Here is a 23399-nt window from a genome sequence, read left to right on the forward strand (position 1 = left end):
TCCGAGCAGGTTTGGAGGTCTCAGTCCCAGGTCCCACACAACTGGGTTCCTCTGCCAATTCCTTCTGCGTGAGGCTAGTCTGAACGTGTGGAGAGCGGCCTTGAGCATGGCTGTGGCTGGGCTCCGAAGGTTTTCGGCCACAGGGGCTCTGCTCGGGGCGGGGAGGGAAACTGAAACCCAGCCTCTCTGAGGGACCCCAGGGAAGACAGCCAGGCTCGGGGGCAAAAAAAAAACCAAAACACTTTGTAAGTTAAAAAAAAATATTATTATTATTTTTGCCACACCTAGTGGTGCTCAGGCTTACTCCTGGCCCTGTGCTCAGGGATACTTTGGCAGGACTTGGGTTGTTGGAGATCAAACCTGGGTCGGCTGAGTGCAAGGCAAGTGCTTACCTCCTGTATTGATTCTGGCCAAACTTTGTAAAATTCTTAAGGAAGAGGACTATATTTAATTTTATTTTGGGAGGGGAGAACAGAGTAAGCTATGCTCAGGGTTTATGCTTGGCTCCAGGCTCAGGAATCACTCCTGGTGGTTCTCGGGGGATTGTACAAGGTGCTGGGGATTGAATCAAAGTTAGACCCTGTCCTATCTTCTCCAGTCTCAGGAGTTACATTTTACTATATATAGCTCCAGAACTCACTCAGCATCACTATAGAAGTATAAAATGGATCCAAATGGCCAGGAATGGTGCTACAAGCTTTCCACGTACATCTCACGCCCTACTCCACAGGAGGCGTTGGAATCATCTGTACAGAGGCTGAAACAAAGGCGCAGAAACAACAAAGCCATTGCCCAAAGACTCTCATAGCTAGGAAGTGATGTTTGGGGGGTATCAGAATAAAAGGTTTGGGGTTTTTGGTTTCTATTTTTGCCACACTGTGATGCTCATGGCTTACTCTGGCTCTGCACTCAGGAAATCACTCCTGGTAGTGCTCAGGGGACCATACAGGATACCAAGGATTGAACCCAGATCAACAGCTTGCAAGGCAAATACCTTACCTGCAGTATCACTGTTCTGGCCCCTGAATAAGCTGTTATCAGCATGTTGAATACCAGTGAGGAACGGTTTTTCCTAGTATCCTGGGAGGATGTTAAAAACAAATAAACACAGTGTATGGTCTCTGCCACTGATTTATTTAACCAGCATCACTCTATTCCCACAAAGCCAGGCACGTCAGTGTCCAGACCCGTGACTCTGACTGCATGTTAAATATAACTAAAATGCTTAAATGGTCTTTCCAAAGTCAGCACTGAGGTCATGGGAAACAACTAAAAGCCATATTAAATTTTGGCAGAATAAATTTTTTTAAAAAATATATATATATTTTTAATTTTTGGGTCACAGCTAGGGATGCTCAGGGCTTATTCCTGGCGCTGCACTCAGGGGTAACTCCTGATGGTACTTGGGAGACCATACAGGATGCCGGGGGTCAAACCTGGCTGAGTGCAAGACAAGTGCCTTTGTAAGGCAAGGCAAGTGTATGCTATCACTCTGGTCCCTTGTTTTCTTATTGAACTTCAATTTTACTTCATATCTACTTCATACCTTTACTTTGGTCTTGGTGAATGTGGGTCTTTATTTGATTATGTGCAGGCACAATGTCACATTACAGAAAATAATGGCATTTACTGTCATAATGGTTTAATCCTGTCACCACATGCTCATGATGAAGGGTTGAGAGAAGTACTCGGGCTAAATTCACCCTTAAGGGAGAACTCTAGAACACAGCTCAGGACGAAATCCAGAGCCTAAATGAAGATTTGGGAGGAAACCCCAGCATTTGAGAGCCAACTGCCTGTAAACCATGCAGTTCGCCAGAATTGACAACAGGGGGTGCGCTGCCCCGGGACTCGGCATTTTGAGACCCGAGTTTGGCACTTGGCTGGCATTACACATATCTATGCTCCATTTAGCTCTTTTTCTTCTGGAGTCAGTTGCAGGAGGGCTTGAGGAGATGCCACGGCTCTGTCCACCATGAGGACTTCTCCAATAAGGAGGGGGACCCGTAGGTGAGCAGAGGCTGGAGCGGTAGCTGCTGCGGCATCTGTACGTACTTGTCCTCGCACATTCTCGGTTCTTCTGGTATGTCTGAAGCAGCCCGCTGGCTCTGCCCATTTGGGAGTGCACAGGCTAACCACTCTGGTAAGTCCCAGGGGCTCACCATCACCCAGTGGTGCGTGTGGAGCTTTGCACCTCATGCCCCCAGTCTGCGGGATGCCGTGATTGGCTCCAGGCTCTGTGGTGCCTGTAAATCATCTCAGCCCTTATGCAGGGATTTAGTTCTTTGGTTTTAGTTTGAAAAATCTGCTTCGGGCTGCAGAGGAGATCTCACAAGTATGGATGAGGCCCGAGTTAGTCCCCCTATGCCACAAATCAAAGGCTAGAGAGACAGCTCAGAGGTGAGTCCATCCCTGACACCACATGGTCCATGAACGATATTGGGAGTTACTTTCAAGCCCTGGGCTGGGAGTAGTCCCCAAGTACTGCTAATTGTGTTCCCAAATCCCAAACAAACAAATCCAGTAAGACTCAAATCTCTTTATCCCTTACACTCATGGAACAGAGTATCAGGATGTATACTTCATTTGGTTGAGTCATCGGCCCACAAACTGCCTCTAAGTGGTTCCTTAGGGCACACAAAGCCTGTGTGAGCTATGTTATCAATGAGGTGTCTTTCGTTTACTCCATCAATTGAACCAGATCTTTTGGCTTGAAAATTTGTGGGGGAGGGGGGATGGGGGAAGGGGGCATACTCAGCGATGCCTAGGGGTAACTGCTGGCTCTGCACTCAATGATTACTCCTGGGAGTGCTTGGGGACTATATAGGCTGCCAAGCATCAAACCCGGTTGACTGCGTGCAAGGCAAGCATCCTACCTGCCATACGATCTCTCCAGGCCCCTTTGCCTGCAATTTTAAATGATAGAAGAATATCACCTGACACCACCTGAATTTCACAGCCCCCAAGGGCAACACAGGCTCCCTGAAAAAGGCTCAAGACCAAGTGACTTTCTCAAGGTCACATGCAGCCGACTTTACTCTGAACTCAGGGTCCAAACCTGGGCCCCTCTGGGCTCAGTGCTATTTATGGTGGAAAAGGAGGAACATCTTCCCTTTTTCCTTGGAGACTTTTTCAGGATAAAGCCATTAAGACCTCTTGGTCTTGGGCTGAAAGATGCTTAGAGTGAAAGGAGAGACAAAGGGGGTGATACGGGGAGCCCCAATCCGAGGAAGCCAATCAGACTGGGAATGGAGCCAGCAGCCAAACTCTCTGTAAGACAATCAAGAAGAGGCCAGTGGCCTCCCGGGCAGCGAGCAGTGACCATGGCCGCTCCTGGGAGCCCTGGCTGTGTGGAATTGAGGCCGGGTCTCCACACAGCAGTGCTGGGGTGAGGGCCTTCGGCGACAGGGATGGTATTGGGGGTCTAAAGTGCCCCTGCATGTGCTCCCGCCTGAGCTGACTGACTTTGAAGGCCAGTGCCCTGGGGTTCTGGGGGACCATGCTCCGGTGTCAAGGGGCTCAGCCCCAGGATGGTCAGGCCCCATGCTGTGACCTGTGGCCCAAGGTCACGACACCTCCCTTTTCTGCAGAGGGTCCCTCTGCCTCTCCTGAGGGTGAGCTGAGGCCCAGTTTACCCAGATTGGCCCCAGGCTCCATGCGATGGGGCACAGCCTGTGGGGTGAAGGGGTCTCCTGGGTCACTGCGCCCTCAGGCCTTCCCATGCAGACCCCCGCATGTGAGACACACGTCCCCAGGTGGGGGAGCACAGATGAGCAGTGGGCCTTCTGGTTCTAGCCAATTGTGTGGTGCATCCCAGGCCCCTCCAGCAGGGTGACCCGCTCAGCTGTGGGCTTCGAAGTCTCCTGGAACAGGCATGAGCAGGCTGAAGGGGGGGGGTGTGTGTGATGGGGGGCAGTGCTCCTCCAGGGGGACTTCTGCTGTTGTTTTGGGTAACGCCAGAGATGCTCACAGCTTACTCCTGGCTCTGAGCTCAGGATTACTCCTGGCGGAGCTTGGGGACCACAGGGAATGCGGTCCCATTCACAGAACCTGGGGCGGCTGCATGCAAGGCAAGTCTCCTCCTAATGCATGATCACTCCGGCTCCCCTGGTGGGATTTCTGCAGAAACCAAGCATTCCTTGGCAGCTGCATACTACTTGTATGTACACAGAAACTGCAGGGGGAAATAACTGCTCCTCTTCCTTGCTGTGTTTCTCAGTGTCCTGCAGGGCCCTGCAACTCAGGTCAGACTTGGGAGCTGCACTCAAGTGATCCGGACTCAGAATCACGCTGGAGGGAGTGAAGTTCTGCCACAAAAGGTTCTGGAAGCTGGGGATGAGCTGACACTGCAGCCTCCAGGCCTGCCAGCCGGCTCTGCCCACCGGGCATGTAGCGCCTGTGGCGGGCGGAGCAAGTCGGATCAGGCACAGCTCTGCTGACCCAGATCCAGCAGCCTGGCGGAACACCAGGAACACCCCACCGCTCCCATAGTCAAGGTACTCTTCTCCCCACCCTCCCCTTTGGATTGACTTTCTGGTAGGGGTGGGGGTGGCACACCCAGTGATACTCAGGGCTTGCTCTTGGCTCTGCACTCAAGAATCACTCCTGGTGGTTCTCATGAGGTGCTGGCGGTGACCTCAGGTCAGCTGTGGCCTAGGCACGCACCTTACCCACTGTACTATCGCTCTGTCCCTACCTTCCCCTTTGGGGGGTCAAACTCTCTGCCCCATCTTTTTTTGTTTTGAAGCCACAGCTGGAGGTGCTCAGGGCCTACTCCTGGCTCTGTGTTCATGAACACTCCTGGCAGTGCTTGGAGGACCACGTGGGATGCCAGACATCAAACCTGGGTTGGCTGCCTGCACGGCGGGGCGCCCTCCTCACCGCCCTATAGCTCCAGCCCATGCTTATTCTTCTTGGGGTCAGCTGCACCCGAGACCAAGAGTGACCTCTGCACCTCTGGCTCCGGCTCCACTCGGCCTCGTCCAGGCTCTCCATCCCACTCCACAGCCCCAAGCATCCGACATGATGGTGGCCTGGGGGGAAGGGGGGTTCCCCCAACAGTCAAGGCTGCCACAGGGACCCCTGGGAAACTGGAGACCAAAACCAAGCCTTGTTCTGGTCCCCCCGCGCAGGGAAGCAGGGAGACGACAGCCACAGAGGTGGGCTGGGATGTGCAGAACAGAGCCTGGCCTTAGGGTGCACTGTCAAGCCACCCTCTGCAGTGCCAGCCGAGAGGATGGGCGGCTGATGGACGGGCCTGCGATGTCCACTCACACAGTCATGTGCCAAAGGAAGGTGCGTCAAGTGGACTTTCTCTGTTTTTAACTCTCTGAACCCCAAAGGTTCATGGGTAATGAACCAAATAGCAACAAATGCTGAAATTCTAGGTTTCAGCAAGACCCTTGGCAGGGTCCTGGCCAGCCTGAAGATGAGGAGGGAATGTGGCTGGCAGGGAGTGAGCCGGGCAGACCAGGACAAGCTGTTCTGAGATCCCATGGGTGGGTTCAGAAACAGCAAGAGATCATGGGGGGGGGGGTCACAGGGTATCTTCTACCCCTACTGCAAGCTCACGGATCTTGATTAACAGCCAAGAAATTAAGATACTTGCAGCTTGGGGCAACAGAACAGCAGGTAAGGCACTTGTGTCACATGTAGCCAGCCAGGGTCGGTCCCCTGTACCACATAGGGTCTCCTGAGCTCCATCAGGAGTGCTCCCCAAGTGTAGAGCCAGGAGTAAGTCTTGAACATCGCTATTGTGGCCCCCAAACCAAAAATAAAATAAAATAAAGACACATGCAGAGTGCCAATGTTCTGGAAGAAAGCATCGAAACTCAGTCGATTCAACCTGCCAGAGCTGAGGGCTAATGGTGAGGAGGCAAAGCAGGGATGGACAAACTGGCCTCATGCCGGATGCCCTGGAATGATGCGCCAACAGCAGCATGGGGGATGAGCACAGCAGTTTCCGAGTCTGGGCCTATCCACAGGGGGTCTGCAGGACGGAAAATGCTTACTGGATCAGCTGGTTTGAGGACGTTTCACACTAGGTCCCGTGAACACAGCAACCTTGGAGTTTCCCGGGCAAACCTCCCTGAGCTCTGGGTTCCACACGGCAGGGACTGCGCGGCAGATGCTGTTCCTTGGATTTATTGCATTTGGGGGAGGGCCTGAGAACAAGTCCACTTCCTCGGCGATTCTAAAACCGCGTTACCTGAGAGTTCCCTTTGGGGGATGAGGGTATGTGTGTGCAGGTGTGTACATGTGTGATGTGCGCATGTGCATGTGTTTCTGCGTGGATGAGTATGTGCATGTGCACGCACGTGTGTATGTGTGTGTGTGTGTGTGTGTGTGTGTGTGTGTGTGTGTGTGTGTGTATAGATCGAGACAGCACAGTCCAAATGTCATCTGAGATTTGGGTTTGGGCCCTCACAGAACAATTTCAAACAACCTGCTGAAGGCTGCATGCGATGACAGAGAGCAGACCCAAGAGGAAGAGTTGGCACGACGCGGAGCCCCAGGCGGGAGTGCTGGGCTCTGTGGGCACCGGGCGGGCCTCGGGTGGACCTCGGGCTGCTTGGGTGCCTCCTGCTGCGCCCAGGTGCTCTGGCGTTTGTCTGGTCCGTTCCCTTGTCACTGGTCATCATCCCGCCCATAGTGAATCGTCTGTAGGGCCTGAGCTATGAGTGACGCCAACTCCTGGGTGCCAGCTGCCACCACTCTGCAGGACATGAGGTCGAAGGGTCCACCTGGGGACAGAGAGGGGGGAGTGGGATGAGTAACCCCAATCACACAGCCCCCGGCCGCGCAGATGCTGAAGAGTCCGTGGAGGCGCTCAGTGGTGAGGGGGTGGGGGCCACTAATTTTAATAAAGAGCATATTCAGGAAGTTTCTCTTGGGGCCAGAGAGGCAGTGCAGGAGGTTGAGGTGCTTGCCCTGCACACGGCCGAGCCAGTGCAACCAGGTCCCTGTGTGGTCCTCTGAGCCCCCCGGGAGTAAGCCCTGAACACAGCCAGGTATGGTCCAAAGACCAAAACAATTTTTAGGAAGTTTTCCTTACCTCTTCTTTTTTTTTTTTTCTTTTTGGGTCACTCCTAGTAATGCACAGGGGTTACTCCTGGCTCTGCACTCAGGAATTACCCCTGGCGGTGCTCAGGGGACCATATGGGATGCTGGGATTCGAACCCGGGTCGGCCTCGCACAAGGCAAATGCCCTACCTGCTGTGCTATCGCTCCAGCCCCTCCTTACCTCTTCTGTTTGGGAGAGGGGGGTTGTTTGGGGGCCACACCTGGCTGTGCTCAGAGCTTACTCCTGGTTCTGTGCTCAAGGGTCACTCCTGGCAGGCCTGGGAGTGCATATGTGGTATCGAGGTTCAACCCTGGGCTCGCCATTGGCGAGCGAGTGAGCCCCTTCCTGTTGTACTGTCTCTCTGGTCATGACTGTTGCTTTTTAAGTGACCCTAGTTCCCTTTGCCTTGTCACCTAAGGGGACACCATTAGGGTATTTCATTGGTCTTGTGCTTGGGGCCACATGTGGTGTTGGAGGATCGAACTGGGGCCAGCTGTGTGCAGGAAATGTGCGTTGTACCCCATACCACACACTTGTCCCCTGCTGGGTGTTTAGACCTTCTGTTGATGCTGTTTCTTGATGCAGTGAAGGCCCTTTAGCCAAGAAGGAGGAAATAAGCAAATAATATACGATCTCCTGTCCATGGAAGAGCCACAGTATCTCCAAGGAAAAACAGTGAGAACAGGATCTGAGAAAGGGCCCGCCAGGGCGGGAGTCAGACCAGGCGCGAGGGCTCCACGCACGACACCAGCGGCCTGAGCACCGGGGCTGTGGCCCCAACCCCACCCCATAAAGGATTCACTCCGCCTTTATGAATTCCTTCCAAGCAGCAACACATGTTGTGCTCACGTGCAGGATGTCCCGGGGACTGGGGGGGCCTGTGCCAGGCACACCCGCCCCTCTGTACCAGGATCTCCTCTGCGGCATCTCCATCCTGGTGGGGACTGGGGACATTACTGAATAAAAAAAAATTTTTTTGAAGAGGTGGTGCTATTTCTCAAACAGCTTGGGGACCCCCTGCACCTGGTCCCTGTCAACTGGAGGTGTTACTCTTGTCCTGCTGTCTGTCCCGACCCTGGCTGGCATCTGTCAGTCAGCCTGGAGGCAGCAGCAGGTGGGAAGAAGAATGGGAAGGGGGGTGGGCACAGACCCACCGCGGCTCTGATGCTCTCATGTGGGTTCAGTGGGGACGTCAGTCCTGGTAGGAGACTCGTGGACCCCCCCCCAACCAGAGCTGGTGGCTGAGGGCGAGAGGGGCTCACCTGAAGTGTCCATCACAACGCCGCCGGCTTCTCTGATGATGACCGTGGCGGCGGCCAGGTCCCAGCAGTGCAACCCGAACTGGTAATAGGCGTCCGCCGCCCCAGAGGCCAGGAGGCAGAGCGCCAGCGTGGAGCTGCCAATCACTCGGACCCTGGGGGCCAGGAGCACAAAGGAGGACCGTGACTGTGGCCTGGGCATGGTGGACGCGGCCCCGCCCAAGCAGCCCGAGCATCGAGGCTCCTCTCCAAATATAAGCAAATATGGGCCAGAGCGATAGTGCAGCAGGGCGGGCGTTTGCCTTGCACATGGCCAACCTGGGTTGAATCCCCAGCATCCCGTACGGTCCCCCAACCGTACTGCCAGGAGTGACCCCCTGAGCATCGCTGGGTGTGACCCAAAAACCCAAAAAAAATTTCCCAAATGTGCAACCAAAAAAATAAAAAGTAAGCAAGGCCAACGCCCTCCCTGCTGACCTATCCCAGGTCCTGGACTTAGTTTCCTAAAAGTCTACCAGCCTCAAGGCTCTCGGCACTGGCCCTTGGCGAGGAGGACAGGGGCCCCTGGAGGGGAGCACACTCCCAGCAACTGTGGGCAGCTCCCGGGGCAGGTGCCCCAGCACTGCCACCCTCCCCTGGGTGCGTGGCGGGAGTGGTGACTGGGCCCCCCCCACCCCGCTGTACCCGTGTGCTCTGGCGTGCAGTAGCCGCTCCATGTTGCTCAGGAACAGCTTCAGGGTCGCGGGGTCGCGCTTGGGGCCGATTTCTGTCAGCACCAAGGCCTTCGAGAGGTCTGCGGGGGAGGAAAGTCAAACTCTGATGCCAACAGGTGAGTCTGGGCCCCCCAGCTCAGAGTAAACACCCCCCGCCCAAGCTCTGTGCTGCTCAGTTTCCCCGAGAGCGACGCTGAACAGCAGCAGCCCCAAATTTGTTCCTATTTCCAAGTTGGGGGGTCTGTTTTGGGGGCCACCCCCGGCGGTGCTCAGGGATGACTCCTGGCGGTCACGGGGACTTGGTGTGGGGCTGGGGAGGAACCCCGGCCGTGCAGGGCAGGCTCCCCACCTCAGTCCGGTCTCTCAGGCATTGTGACATCTGAAATCCTTCCTGGCACCAGTAAATGTGCTGGTGGGCACAGCACCAGGCAGCCTGCCCTCAGGACCCGGGGCCACTCCTCCCCACAGCTGAAAAGGCCAGGCACCGCCGCGGGCACACAGGGCTGTGCCCATGACAAGGGCTGTGGTGATGATGTTGCAGCGGGCAGCAAGAAAGGGGCAGGATCTGGTGACATATTTTCCCGGAAAGTATTAAAGTCAAGATGTGGTAGAAAGAAGTTGCCTTGTCGCTATCCTGGATGCAGGAAGGCCTGAACCCCCGGGAAATACAAATACTAAGCTCTTCCAAAATGCAGAATATGGGGGGACCCAAACTTCAGAAGAGGAGGCACTTCAAGAGAAAGAAGGGTGGGAGCCAGAGAGAGAGTACAGCGGGCAGGGTGCTCTCCTTGCATACGACTGACCCGGACTCGATCCCTGACACCCCAAGCACCCATCAGGAGCAATTCCTGGTGCAGAGCCAGGAGCTGAGCGTCTCGTGGTGTGGCCCGAAAACAAAAGACAGAAAAGGATCAAGGGCCGGAGATGACTAAGGACTACTTCTCTTCTCCCACTGACACCCCCTGTGGGGTCCCAGGGACCACATTGTCCCGGCGAGCGACTTCCCCCATCTCCTAATATCAGGGCCAAGACTCTGCTAAGCAAACCCCAGCCCCACAGGGCCCAAACCGAGAGGGTGTTTCCCAGGGGCGAGGAAGTAGACACTTCTGAAGGAAAGTGGCACAGGCGGTGCTCAGGGGACTTGGATTTCAAGATTTAAGGGCAGAATCTGTTTGTTTTCACTGGGGGGAACACACCCAGCAGTGTGCAGGGCTTACTCCTGGCTCTGTGCTCAGTGATCCCTCCTGGCAGGGCTCAGGGAACCACATGTGGTGCTAAGGTCAGAATTTAACTCCTGTAAGTGTCCCTCTGTTCCCTGTGAGCAGAATGCTTGAGTTAAGCAGTTTGGTTGGATGGCCTAAGAATTTAATTGCTTTGCCCACCAGCACATTTATTAGGGAATTGTGAATTATAAATCTTTCCATTAATATTGCTCTCTAGAGGGATGACATTGTGCAGAGGTAGGCGGGGGTCATGACTTCCTGCTACATTATACCATTTAAGGAATTGGACAGTGTGAAGGTTATGTTAGCTAGGGGACACAGGGGAAAAGGATGAGAAGCCCCAGGAAAGGCGAGTGGTGAGGCGGGAAACAGGAACCCTATCGCCTTCTTAGTTTCTCATTCCAGATCTTACACTCCCACCCGTAGTCACCACACCCACTTGAGAAATAGTGTTGTGAGTTAATCTGTTACCTGCTCTTTTGCTTGTAACAATGAGTCACGAACACCTTCCACCAGCTTCCATACCCACAGTGACCAACCCAACTCTCGTCCACTCAGGGAAGGACGGTCCATGGTTTCAGCCGCTCCCCTCCTCCCCCCTACACAAACATTTGAAGTTCCTGCTCACCTAAACAATATGCTTCTCTTCCCATACAGCACTGTGCTATGGTGTAAATGTTATTTCCAGGCCAAGAACAACAGAAGTGAGTTCTCGGAATTGAGAATGAGTACATTTTTGAGAGACTCACAAATAAATCTTGGAAGAGATCAACAAGCTGCAAAGATCCCTCCAGACCCCAGGCCAGGCAGAACCTCATATCTGGGGCAAGCCAGAGGTGGGGGTGGGTGAGTACCTCCACACGCCCCAACAGAGCCCTGGTAGTTGAAAACCTTCAGAACCCAATTGCTGCCATGCTCACAGCCAATCTTCACAGGCTGGGATGAGCCTCATCCATGAAAGAATCTACTGAAAGGCTGGGGCCGGAGCGATAGCACAGCGGGTAGGGCGTTTGCCTTGCACGCGGCCGACCCGGGTTCGATCCCCGGCATCCCATATGGTCCCCCAAGCACCGCCAGGAGTAATTCCTGAGTGCATAGCCAGGAGTAACACCTGAGCATCGCTGGGTGTGACCCAAAAAGCAAAAAAAAAAAAAAAAAAAAGAATCTACTGAAAGGCTCAGGTATGCGGGTTTTGTGACTGAAATCTCCAGGCTCCAGTATGGAGTTGGGAATGGGCCCTTCCCCCCATCTCCCTATGCTTCCTGGCAGTCACACCCATAAACTGCCTCTGGTGCCATCTATGCTCATTAACCTCTATCTCATATTCTATACCACTGAGGCACCAGGAGTAGCCCACATTGGGCAGGACGGAGGGTGAAAGCAATCAATCTCAATTAAAAAAATCTTCACACACCAGTAATGTCTCCATTGTGAGACTTGTTGTTACTGTTTTTGGCATACTGAATATGCCATGGGAGCTTGCCAGGCTCTGCCATACGGGTGGGATACTCTCGGTAGCTTGCGGGGCTCTCCAAGAGGGGCAGAGGAATTGAACCCAGGTTGGCCACATGAAAGGCAAACGCCCTACCTGCTGTGCTATCTATCGCTCCAGCCCACACACATAAAAACTATCAAATCGGAAACCTGTGTAACAGTCCCCTGGCTTTTTTGCTTGTTAGTTTTGTTTTTTAAAAGTTTTGGGGTCACCCCCAGTGATACCCAAGAGTTCACCGCTAGTTCGGCACTGAGGGATCACTCCTGCAGTGCTCGGGGAAACCATGGGGTGCTGGGATCGAACTTGGGCAGGCGGTGTGCAAGGCAAGTTCCCTCCCTACTGTGCTATCTCTCCAGCCCCAGTAATCATCATGTTTTTAATTTCTCCAAATCTCTGAAACAAATAGCAAAAAGACAAAACTAAGCCTTCTACCCACAAGGCTCACCGAAGCTTGGAAACACAGGAGGACGAGGCAGGTCTCCCGAGTACAAGGCCGGGCTACATCAGGAGAAGAGGAAAGCGCGGGCGAGCATGCGGTGGAACTGAAACAGTCTCCAGACCCCCGGTGGCCACTCCCTGGGAACTGGGAGCCACGGTGTGAGGATCCACACACACTGACAGGTGGTCCCGGGGCCAGCGGGTGATTAAGGGCGCTCTCAGGGGCAGAACACACCAGCCAATGGCCTGTCTCTAACTGACTTGGCGGTCCTGTTGGGGTAGGGCCCTGCTGGGAAGACGAGCTACTCAAGAGGAATAAATTCCAGATCCGGAATGGACAGGCATAACAGGGACAAAAGGAAAGAGACCATCAAAGAAACAATGAAAAGGAACAGAGTTGAAAACAGGAACAACCACATAACACCCAAGGGCAAAAACAACTTGCTGAACACATCACAGAGATGAAACAAAGCAAACAAACAAAACAAAAAAACCCAAAATAAAAAAACAATAGCTCACAAAAATACCCGGAAGAGGGGGCTGTACAGGTATGAAATTACAAAAGCGGCTAGAACCGCCTTCATGCTGCCACTTCCAAAATTGCTGATCTGTCTGGAGGTCACCCAGGACAATGGACCTTCAGGGAATCTCCAAGTCTTGGCCTAGTATCAAAGAAGATGGTCCACAATACCGGAAAAGTCTCTTAGAATGTTCCTAATTCCTCCCCTTTGCAACTCCTTATCTGTGTAAAGGCCTGACTGCCCTTACACAGCAAAACAATATAAAACAATATATTACAGGGGCTGGTAGGGTGATTGCCTTGCACGTGGCCGACCTGGGTTCGATTCCCAGCATCCCATATGGTCTGCTGAGCGTGCCAGGGGTAATTCCTGAGTTTAGAGCCAGGAGTAACCACTGTGCATCTCCAGGTGTGACCCAAAAAGCAAAAAAAAAAAAAAAAAAAAATTACAAAAGATGCAATACAGAAGTGGCTGGGAAAATCTAGTTGTCTTGTCGAGACAGGTATTAAAGAGAGCTGGGGAAAATGTAAAGCTATGCTACTCTTCTTACAAGCATTTCATTTCAGAAAATAATTCTTTTCTGTGACTGGAACAATAGCACAGCAGGTAGGGCGTTTGCCTTGCATGCGGCCGACCTGGATTCGATTCCTCCGTCCCTCTCAGAGAGCCTGGCAAGCTACTGAGAGTATCCTGTCTTCACAGCAGAGCCTGGAAAGCTATCAGAAACGTATTCGATGCGCAAAAAATAGTAGCAACAAGTCTCACAATGGAGACATTACTGGTGCCCGCTTGAGCAAATCGATGAGCAACGGGACCACAGTGGTACAGTGCTACAGAGAATCTACTGTAGCTAGATTCTCAATGTGCTTTATGCATGCTGTAGACCTGGCTGAGTGAATCCCTGACACCACACAGTCTCCTGAGCGCCCCAGGGGTGACCCTGAGCATAATGCTAGGAGTAGCCCTGGAGCATCACTGGGTGTGGCCACCATAAAAACAAACAAAAAGAACATCTTACTTGGACCCGCCCTGCAGACATAAGGCTGGATCTCAACACAGGCCCACATCCTGCATGGGACCAGAGGGAGCTGCCTCTGGGGCCCCAGCACGGCTGTGACGGCTGCAGCACACAATGCACAACGACAAGGGTTTGCAGGCTCCGGGTCACATGGCTCCTGCACATGTCCTCTTGCACGTGGGAGGCCCAGGCGGGACCCCCAGCACGGCAGCTCCCATCGCCACACCGGGTGCTGCCCTGGGCCAGCTCAGGGCTGAGCTCTGGGGACTGATTCCTACCCAGCCTGTTCAGCTGGGCTAAAGAGCACTAGGAGTGACCCCCCCAAGACTCCTGAGCACTGCTCGGGAGATGCCCCACCCCAGCAAAAGTGTACAAACACCACAACCAAGCATGCGACAGTGGTCATGGCAAGAACAACATGCCAAGGGTAGGGAACAATAGGAAAAACATAAATGACTTGTGGGAATATTGAAGGAGCTCTTAGCTCTTAAGGAAAAGGCAATTTGAAATATTCCATTTAAACTTCTAACACAGGGTCTGGAGAGTTAGCACTGCAGGGAGGGTGCTTGTTTTGCATGCAGCCGACCTGGGTTTGATCCCTGATCTCCCATACGGTCTCCCAAATACCACCAAGAGCAATTCCTAAATACAGAGCCAGGAGTAAGACCTGAGCATGGCCAGGTGAGGTCCCCAAACCTAAATAAATAAACTTCTAATACATAAGCATCAATATCTGTTACATAAATACACAAGAGTTCTTTCCTCCAGAGTATAAATGAGTTGGTTCTAAAATCCCAAAATCTGAAAAACATTCTAGTAGGGAGTGACCTTCATCAATCGAAGTGACTGGAGAAATAGGCAGAAGGCCTGGTGTCTAGGTGTCAAGTCTAGATTAACCAGTAGAGTAAGGAATAAACTCTGAACGACAATTTCATGGTGACACAACACAGCTCGGTGGCTCTGCCAATGTACAAAACAGTCACTGAAATGAGCAGATGGTGGGGGAAGAGGAATCTTCCAGGTAAAGCTTGCCAACTGGCTTGGAGTTACTGAGTAAATATATATATATATATATATATATATATATATATATATATATATATATATATATATTATTATTATTATTATTATTATTATTTCTAAATCACCGCCTGAATGGTACAAAGAGAGGGAAGAAGGGTCTGGAGCGACAGCATGGCAGGTAGGGCGTTTGCCTTGCATGCGGCTTACCCGGATTCAATTCCCAGCATCCCATATGGTCCCTGAGCACCTCCAGGAGTAATTCCTGAGTGCAGAGCCAGGAGTAACCCCTAAGCATCGCTGGGTGTGACCCAAAAAGAAAAAAAAAGTGGGAAGAAGTTAAAAAAGCCAAGCTGAGCATTAGTAATACTAGAGAACCAGCCAACAATAAATTACCCCACCCATGAAAAAACCAGGGATATCATAGAAAAAAAAATTAAATTTAAAAAAACAACTGGGGCTGTAGAGATAATGCAGCAGTTAAGGCGCTTGTCTTGCATGTGTTTGACCCAGGTTCAATCCCCAGCATCCCATATGGTCACCCAAGCCTGCCAGGAACAAATCCTGAGTGCAGAGCCAGAAGTAAGCCCCGAGCACCAGTAAGTGAGGCCCCAAAACAAAAACAAACAAAAGAAACACAGGTTTCCACAGAGGCTAGAGGGACGATAGCATGGATGGGGTGCTTGCCTTGCTTGCTGCTAGACCTAGGTTCAATTCCTGGCATCCAATGTGGTTCCCAGAGCCCGCCAGGAGTGATCCCTGATGGCAGTGTCAGGCATTAAGCCCTGTGCACAACTACATGTGTGCCAAAAACAAATACAAAATCAAAACAAAAATGAAAATACCAACAAATGTATTGATGCTGGAGAAATTGTACAGTGGGGTAGGGAGCTTGCATCACACACTGCTGACCCTGGTTTGATCCCTGGCACCCTATAAGGTTGCCTGAGCCTGCCAGGATTAATCCTTGAGCACAGAACCAGGAATTACCCCTGAGCATGACTGGGTGTGTCAGCTGCCCCCACCCACTGCTCCGAAGAATTAAAAAAAAAAAAAAAAACTGTTGGAACAGAAAATATATGTCTGCTAAATTCCATAATTTATACCAATATAGAGAATGGAAAGAAACAAAAAGTGCCTTACCTGCTGTACTATCTCTCCAGTCCCTGGAAAAATATACTTTTAAAAACATGATTATAAAATAAAACCAGATTTTAAAAAGAAATCCTTCTAAATTAGAAAACAAAGTGAAACAGTCTATGTAAATAAGCATCTTTAGTTGATGGCAGAAGAAAGATTACACTTCATATAGAGCCTATGGATTCTAGAGAGAATTAGTGAAGGATGAAAGAATTCCCCCAAAGTAATACAAAAACAAACAAAACCAAAACACTATCCAACTGAACAAGAGCCAACATCCACACTACCTTTGGAATTCACAGAACTCAACAAAACAACCCCTTCAGAGAGTGGGCCAAAAGGTTGGAAAGATACTTCTCCAAAGATATACAGATGGCTAATAGTCACATGGAAAATAAAATTGCTCATGATCACTTATTCTCAGGCAAATGCAAATAAAAACAACAATGAGCTAGCACCTCAGGCTGGGAGCACAACCCCCATCTAAAGAGCCATGAACAGGCCCACTTCCCATGGCCACTGCCCTGGCAACTCACTCACCGGTCCGCCCCGCCTGATCCCAACCGAAACTCCCAGGAGACAGGGCCAAGCTAACCCTTATGGAACTGCTGCTTTGTGGACGCTGGCCCAGACCACAGATCTGGAACTGTCTGGATCACACGACCACATACAATACTTCCTGAAGCAATAACAAACTTAATAAGGTCTCAGATAAGAACTTACCAACCCTGCCATCAGATGTAACAATGTTTACATAAATTTATTTTCTAGATCTATTGATTTGAATAGTGCAACTTTGTTATCTAATCAATTTTAATCCTAGAATTGTATCAACAGTTACTGCTTTTATCTACATTGAATACAAAAACAAACAACAACCCCCCCCAAAAAAAAAACCAGAAACAATAGCCGGAGCAATAGGATAGCAGCTAACCCAAGTTCAATCCACGGCATACTATATGATCCCATGAGCACTGCCAGGAGTAATTCCTGAGTGCAGAGCCACGAGTAAGCCCTGAGCATCACCAACTGTGCCCCCAAAACAAAACAAAGATTTCAGAAACAATACACAACAAAAAACCAAAACTAAACAGAAAATCCAGAAACAATATTTTGGTGAGGGTACAGAGAAAGGGAGACACCCATTGCTGGTGAGGATGGAAACTGGTTGAGCCTCTCTGGAAAACTGTTGGAAGATTTCTCAAAGTATTAAGGCTAGGCGTACCATTGGATCTAGCACACCTATAACTAGAACACAGAAGTGCTAATCTGGAGAGAGAAAGGCAGCACAGTGTTTATTCACTGCAGAGCTCCTTACAGCGCAGAAGCAATGCAAGGGTCCAAGCAAGTGGGAAGAGTCTACAGCACGAACACATGCAGGCGGACTCCTGAGCCTGGGCAGTACAGGGGGTAGGGTCAGCCTTGCCTGCAGCTGACCCCAGCTCCATCCCTGCCGCCACTGCCAGGGTGGCCCCACTGGGCCCAAGCGGCATTCTCAGGCCCTTGCACAGAACCTGCTTGGCCGAGAATCAGCCTGGGGTCTCCTGAGCAGCAGAGACCTCAGTTAACAAAAGTTGAAATCTGTCCTTTCACCACCAACATGATGGAATGGGGGCGGGTCGTGCTAAGTGAAATACCAGATGATCTTACTTTTGGGAAAAACCAACCTGCAGGTGCAGATGGCTGAGGGGGAGGGCAGGATGGGTCGATGGGCCAGTGGGCCTCAGTGCAGGGACACTGGCACCTTGGTAGCTACTGTGGGCTGTAAGTCTGTGGTCTCTCTCTCTCTCTCTCTCTTCCACCCCTCCCTCACTCTCTCTCTCCCTCTCTCTCTCTTCCGCCCCTCCCCCTCCCTCCCTCTCTCCCTCTCTCTCTCTCTGCGTCTCTCTCCCCCTCCCTCCCTCCCTGAGCTGCAATCTTCAAATAATATAGAATGGTATAAATTAACGTGATCTCAGTGAAACTTAGAATTAAGTTCAGTAACTGCTGAAAGCAGGGTCAGTATTATAACATTTTTATTCCTGCCCTCTTTCCTTCATCGTTGTGGCCACACTGAGCTCCAGCGCACAGTCAGGTCAGGCGCTCACACCTGGGGGTCCAGTTCATGGGGGCTAGTGGGGAAAGGGGAGGGAGGACGGTGACCCCGTCTGTGGTGCTCACACACTCCTGGCTACCATGAAGCTGGATATCACCGACACAGGATCGGGACCCAAGAGCAGAGCAGCCTTATGGGGGACCTGGGTCTGACCCTATGCTGCTGCGCTGATATTCCAAAAGGGACTTGCGTGGTGCATGGTCAGTAAGCAGTCGTGGGGTGGGCCCGGGGACTTGGTGACGCTGTCCCTGCTGATTCTGCACCAGGGTCCCGAGGCAGGAACATGAGGCATAGAGCTAAAAGTCAGAGAACCTGGAGTCTTGGGTTTGTATTTTGCAGTGTGTGTGGTATTTGGGCCACACCGTGGTATTTTGGTGCTCAGGGGTTACTCCTGGTTGTGCTCCAGGGACCCTCTGGGGTCCCTGTCCTATCTGTCCAGACCCTTGGTCTGAATGGAGAACACCAGTATGAGCTCACGAGAAAATTCATGTTCAACAGTCTAACATATTCTTTTCTTTCGATTTTGGGTCACACCAGGTAGTGCTCAGAGGTTGCTCTCAGCAACACTCCTGGCTGTGCTCAGATGCGAGGAATGCAAGGGATGGAACCCAGGCCAGCTGCGTGCAGGGCCAACGCCACTGAAAGTACAACATATTTCCTAATTCTGTCCACCGAAAAGACCTAGAGACACAAACAGGCCTGGCAGACATGAGCGGCTGCAGGGCCCACCTTGCGGCCTGACAAGACCCTTCTCTACGAGATGAGACACTTGGAAATGCAAACACTCAGTGATGCTGGGAGTCACTGCTGGCTTTTGGAGGTATGATGTGGGCATTCTGGTTATGTTTTCTATGGGATCGTCTGTGTTTTAGAGACAGATACTGAATTCCTTGCTGGCAAGTGGTGGTGGGAGCCAGAGGTGATGGAAGCTGTATTTGCACCAAGCCACTATTTGGGGAAGGAGGAGCTGGCTGAGGTGTAGGGGAGGCAGGATTAGCTGTGGACTTTACTGGACATCCCCGGGTGGTGTCTTGGGGACACTTCCATCTAAGTTGGATATATCTGAAAATCTGAAAAGAATTCTGGTCTTCTTTAATCCTTAATTGCATCCAGTGTGGGAATGGGTTTTTTATTTTCTCTTTCCAGTGTGAGTTGAAAAGATTTCCAAAACAATGTAATAGAGAAGGGAAGCGAAAGGCAGAGAGAAGAGTTGGTGGTGGTGTTCTCATGGCTGTTTACTCCAGAAACGCCCGGTGGCAGGAACAGGTGGAGAGAATACAGGGATTAAGCATTTGCCTTGCACGTGCTCACACTGTCTGATACCCAGGTCTGTAAACGGTCCCCTGAACACCAGGGCTCAAGAGTAAGCCCCGAGCACTGTCAGACACCAGAACAGAACAGAAATGGATCCTCATTTCTACCACTGGCCACAGTTCATTGACCAAGTGTTAAGTTTTAGGTATATTCTTCAATAATGACCGTCATTGTGGGCCATATGGACCAGGGACTTGATTCTGAGACAAAATTCCATTGCACAGGGATACGTTTCCTTGCCATCCCATCTGATCTCACGCACGAGGCCCACCGGTGAGGCTGAGAGCCAGGAGACGAGAGACCCAACACCAGGTCCGAAGGACAACATGGAATGACGCTGCTGCCAGAGGCTCCCTCGGTGTCCGGAGCAGCCCGTCACCCAACGGACAGAGAACAGCAGGGTAGAAAACAGGATGCGGGACTCACAGGGCAGGATTTTTAAGAAATCACAAGTGAGGTTTGGAATGCAAGCAGCTGAGAGAAGGCAGAGACCACCAAACCAGGTCCTGCCCGTGGGTGGCGAGGCAGGGCGTGGCGGCCATGAAAGACTGCATGTATGTCAGCAGGCAGCTGGCCCGTGCATGTGTGTGTGCGCGCGTGTGAGTGGAGAGAGTTGCACGGTACAATCAAGTGAATATAGAGCAAAGGCCACCAGAGCGTTAATAATATGCTCCCTCACCACTGAGTTACACAATTGGGCCACAGCACGGCTACTGGCATATGTGGCTGTAATTAGCGATACTCTCCCCACACCCCGGGCCAAACAAAACAGCAGCCTAGGGGGCGGGGCGGGCCCAGAGCTGTTGGAATCTCAGGGAATCAACAGCCGCAGCCTCAGGGACAGCCCTCCCCCCGTGATGTGCCCAGCCGCTCTGAGGTCACGTCTAGCTCTGTCCTTGGGGGGGAGCAGGGTCCTGTCCACTGCACCCCCACCACACACAACACACACACAACACACCCCGGTTACAGGGTTCCTGGCACCTCCAGCCTCAAGCCCGGGAAGCTGATGCCTCTGTCCCGAGGGATCCGGATTCACAGCCGGAGCAAGGGGCCTCACCTAGGCCTCTCCGGGCTCTGGGTCACCTGTCCCACAGGTGTCAGAGGGGGCAGGGCATGGGGGACGGAGACAATGGAGTGATTGCACACAGCCTGGTGTGAGTGAAGGGAGTGGGCAGGCTGGGGGAGTCAGAGGGGATGGACTAACCCCAGGGAAGAAGGGACCTGGAACCCCTGCAGAGGCGTCCTTGGCTTAGCCCCTGCAGTCGCCTAGGGGCTCTGGGGCATCTGGCTGGCTGCAGCAGGGGACCTCAGGGACCTCATTTCGCGCTTGGATTTTTCTACCCCCTGTGGTACCTATCATCGTAGAGCATGATAAAATATCACCAGGGTTGGTGGTTTTTTTTTTTTTTTTATTGTTTTTGGGTGTTGCTCAGGGGTTACTCTGCACTCAAGAATTACTCCTGGCAGGGCTCAGGAAACCGCATGTGAAGCTGGGGACAGAACCCGGTTGGCTGCGTGCAAGGCAAGCGCCCTCCCCACTGTCGTGCCAGCCCCAAACATCACGAGGTGAATCAGTGGGCCGTGAAGGCCAAGACGGCTGCGGTGAGGTTGTCCTGGCCTGGTGGCAAGGACAGCTGATGGGGACCAGCTCCGGAATTGGCACACAGGCCGCTGCTTCTCCGAGGCCACCTGTCCTCTCACAGCCCCCGCGCCCATGGTAGCTGCCCACACCCAGGACCCTGTGAGCTCCGGGTGGCCTAGTCCCCCCAGCCCCTGACTGCTGAGACCAAAGCCCCTCTTGTGGCAGCACCTGGGGCACGAGGCAGTAGGACACATGTTCAGAACAGAGTGAGGCTCCTGGCCTGGGTGGGACAACAGGAGGGTGCAGGAGCCGACACCTCAGGGACACGGTCCCCTCACTGAGATGGACCCCATCAGAGATTTCCACCACAATCTATTCTGGTTTTTCAGGGGGCCATACCCAGCAGTGCTTGGGAGTCTCCTGGGGGACTCAGAGGCTGTATGTGGCTGGGCACCAAACCTGGGGCAGCCGCATGCAAGGCAAGTAACTGACCTGCCACTGAATGACTCCGGCTCCCTCCAGCACATTTTTTTTTTTCATTTTGGGTCACATCTGGCGATGCACAGGGGTTACTCCTGGCTCTGCACTCAGGAATCACCCCTGGCAGTGCTCGGGGGACCATATGGGATGCTGGGAATTGAACCCAGGTTGGCCATGTGCAAGGCAAACGCCCTACCCGCTGTGCTATCACTCCAGCCCCTCTCCAGCACATTCTTATAAACTGAGACAAACTGACGTCTTCCCTCCACATTTCTCCATCTGAAAGGAATCGGGGTGGTGGGGGGCGCTGAGACCCACCTGTCTCCCTGGAGACCTGCAGCCGCTGGCCATTGCAGAAGGCGCCCTGGCCCCGCCGGCCCGTGTACAGTCGCTCCTCAGTGCAGTGGTAAATCACACCAAACTCCAGCTGCAAACGCAGTGAGGGACGGAGACAAATGTGGTTATCTTGCTGGACACAGGCGAGAACAGGGGCCCTGGGGGCCATACTGATGGACGCACAAAGCAGGAAAACGGTCTGGGTTCAAAACTGGACCTAAGCATGAAAGTAACCATCCCTAACAAAATAGTTATGTGGGAGAGCTTGCTCAGGGGCCATGACACAGCCACGCACCTGGCCAACCCTGGTTTGGCTCCCAGTACACCTACTGCCCCCAGCACTGCGTGTGGGTGGGGGTCTGGGAGGTGTCCAAGTCGTCCCGGGCATCCTCAGGCCCACAGCAAATGCTGGCCTGATGGGCCTAGAATCACTGGGTGTAGCCCCCAGGCTGTCTTGGGCCTGGCTTGGGAAATGTCCCCCCAATAAAATAAACTAAAAATAATGACATTCAGGTCAAAGAGAAAATCAGCACTGAGCACAGACAGCATATGGGAGACCAGATTTTTTTTCTTTTCATTTTTCGGGTCACATCTGGTAGTGCTCAGGGCTGACTCCCGGTTCTACACTCAGTGATCACTCCAGATGGGGCTCAGGGGACCATATGGGGTGCCGGGGATCACACCAGGGTCGGTCACATGCAAGGCAAGCTTTGTACTCTGTCTCCGGCCCCCAGGAGGCCAGATTCTTCCCTGGGGGACACAGCCTCCCGTGCACTGCAGGGGTGACCCAGAGCACAGAGCTGAGCCGAGCCCCCGGACACTGCCCAGCAAAAGGATTTAAAACACAGAAGAATGAAAAGGACTTATGGAAAGTTAACATCTTACTGACGCTTGAGTAACTTAAAGTTATAGCAAAAGTCTTTTGGTACCAGGGATCGAACTCAGTGCACCTACCCCCTTTATCCTCCCTCCCCTCAAGGCCAATCCCTGACCCTGACCCAAATTTTTAAAAGGGGTCCAGCAGGTGGTGCAGGTTCCACACTGCAGACCTTGGGGCTGAACCAAGGCCTTGCCTCGGACACGGGAGATGGGGCTCCATAGCCCCCACAGCTCAACCCTTCAGAAAGGCTCCCACACGGTCCTGGAAACAGGTCCTGGAGACAGCTCGGACCAAACTGCAGGGCAGTCCTCGGTTGGCCAGCACACAGAGCCAGATGCCTTTGTAAAAGGACAGAACCCCAGAGCCCTTCTGGGGCATCTTCAGAAGACTGAATCCCAGGGGGCTCATTTCGGCCACAAAGGCAGGGGGAACTGCTCCCCGACACCATGGGCCTTCTCCCAGGCAGGGGCAGGGTGGTAGGAGAAGAGAGCCTTGGCCGGGCCCAGCTGCGCCTGTGTCTCTCACGAGAAGTGAAGGGAGGCCCAGGGAAAATGCAGCCTAGTGGGTGATCTCCAAGCTATGGGCCAGGGGAGGGAGGACGGTCCAGCCAGAACTGGGAAGCTGCCCCAGCACCTGGCTGCACTCACCCCTTCCCCCGCACTGGCCTTAAAGGAGCTCCCAGTCAGGGCAGTGCTAGACTCTGCTGGTCCCTAAATGAAGGAGGTAGGGGGGAAAGAGGGAAGATCCATTTCCAGGGGGGTGGGCCTCTTGGCTGGCAGGATCCCTGACCCTGCAAAGGGTCCCCCTGAGTACTGAGCCAGA

General features: G+C 52.7%; 1 protein-coding gene across 2 annotated transcripts in view; it reads right to left on the bottom strand.

Moving 5' to 3' along the window:
* Window positions 1-6401: 6401 nt before the first annotated feature.
* IMPA2 (inositol monophosphatase 2) overlaps window positions 6402-23399 on the bottom strand; it is a 45947-nt gene continuing 28949 nt past the window's right edge. For both annotated transcript variants that reach the window (XM_055127657.1, XM_055127658.1), the window contains 4 exons: window positions 21680-21788; window positions 9007-9115; window positions 8326-8477; window positions 6402-6743 (listed from right to left, as the gene is read on the bottom strand). In XM_055127657.1, coding sequence (XP_054983632.1) covers window positions 6628-6743; window positions 8326-8477; window positions 9007-9115; window positions 21680-21788 — 486 coding nt within the window. In that variant the 3' untranslated portion in view covers window positions 6402-6627. The remainder of the gene's footprint in view (window positions 6744-8325; window positions 8478-9006; window positions 9116-21679; window positions 21789-23399) is intronic.

This window comes from Sorex araneus, chromosome 2, assembly GCF_027595985.1.
Source record: "Sorex araneus isolate mSorAra2 chromosome 2, mSorAra2.pri, whole genome shotgun sequence".
NCBI classification, from domain to species: Eukaryota; Metazoa; Chordata; class Mammalia; order Eulipotyphla; family Soricidae; genus Sorex; species Sorex araneus.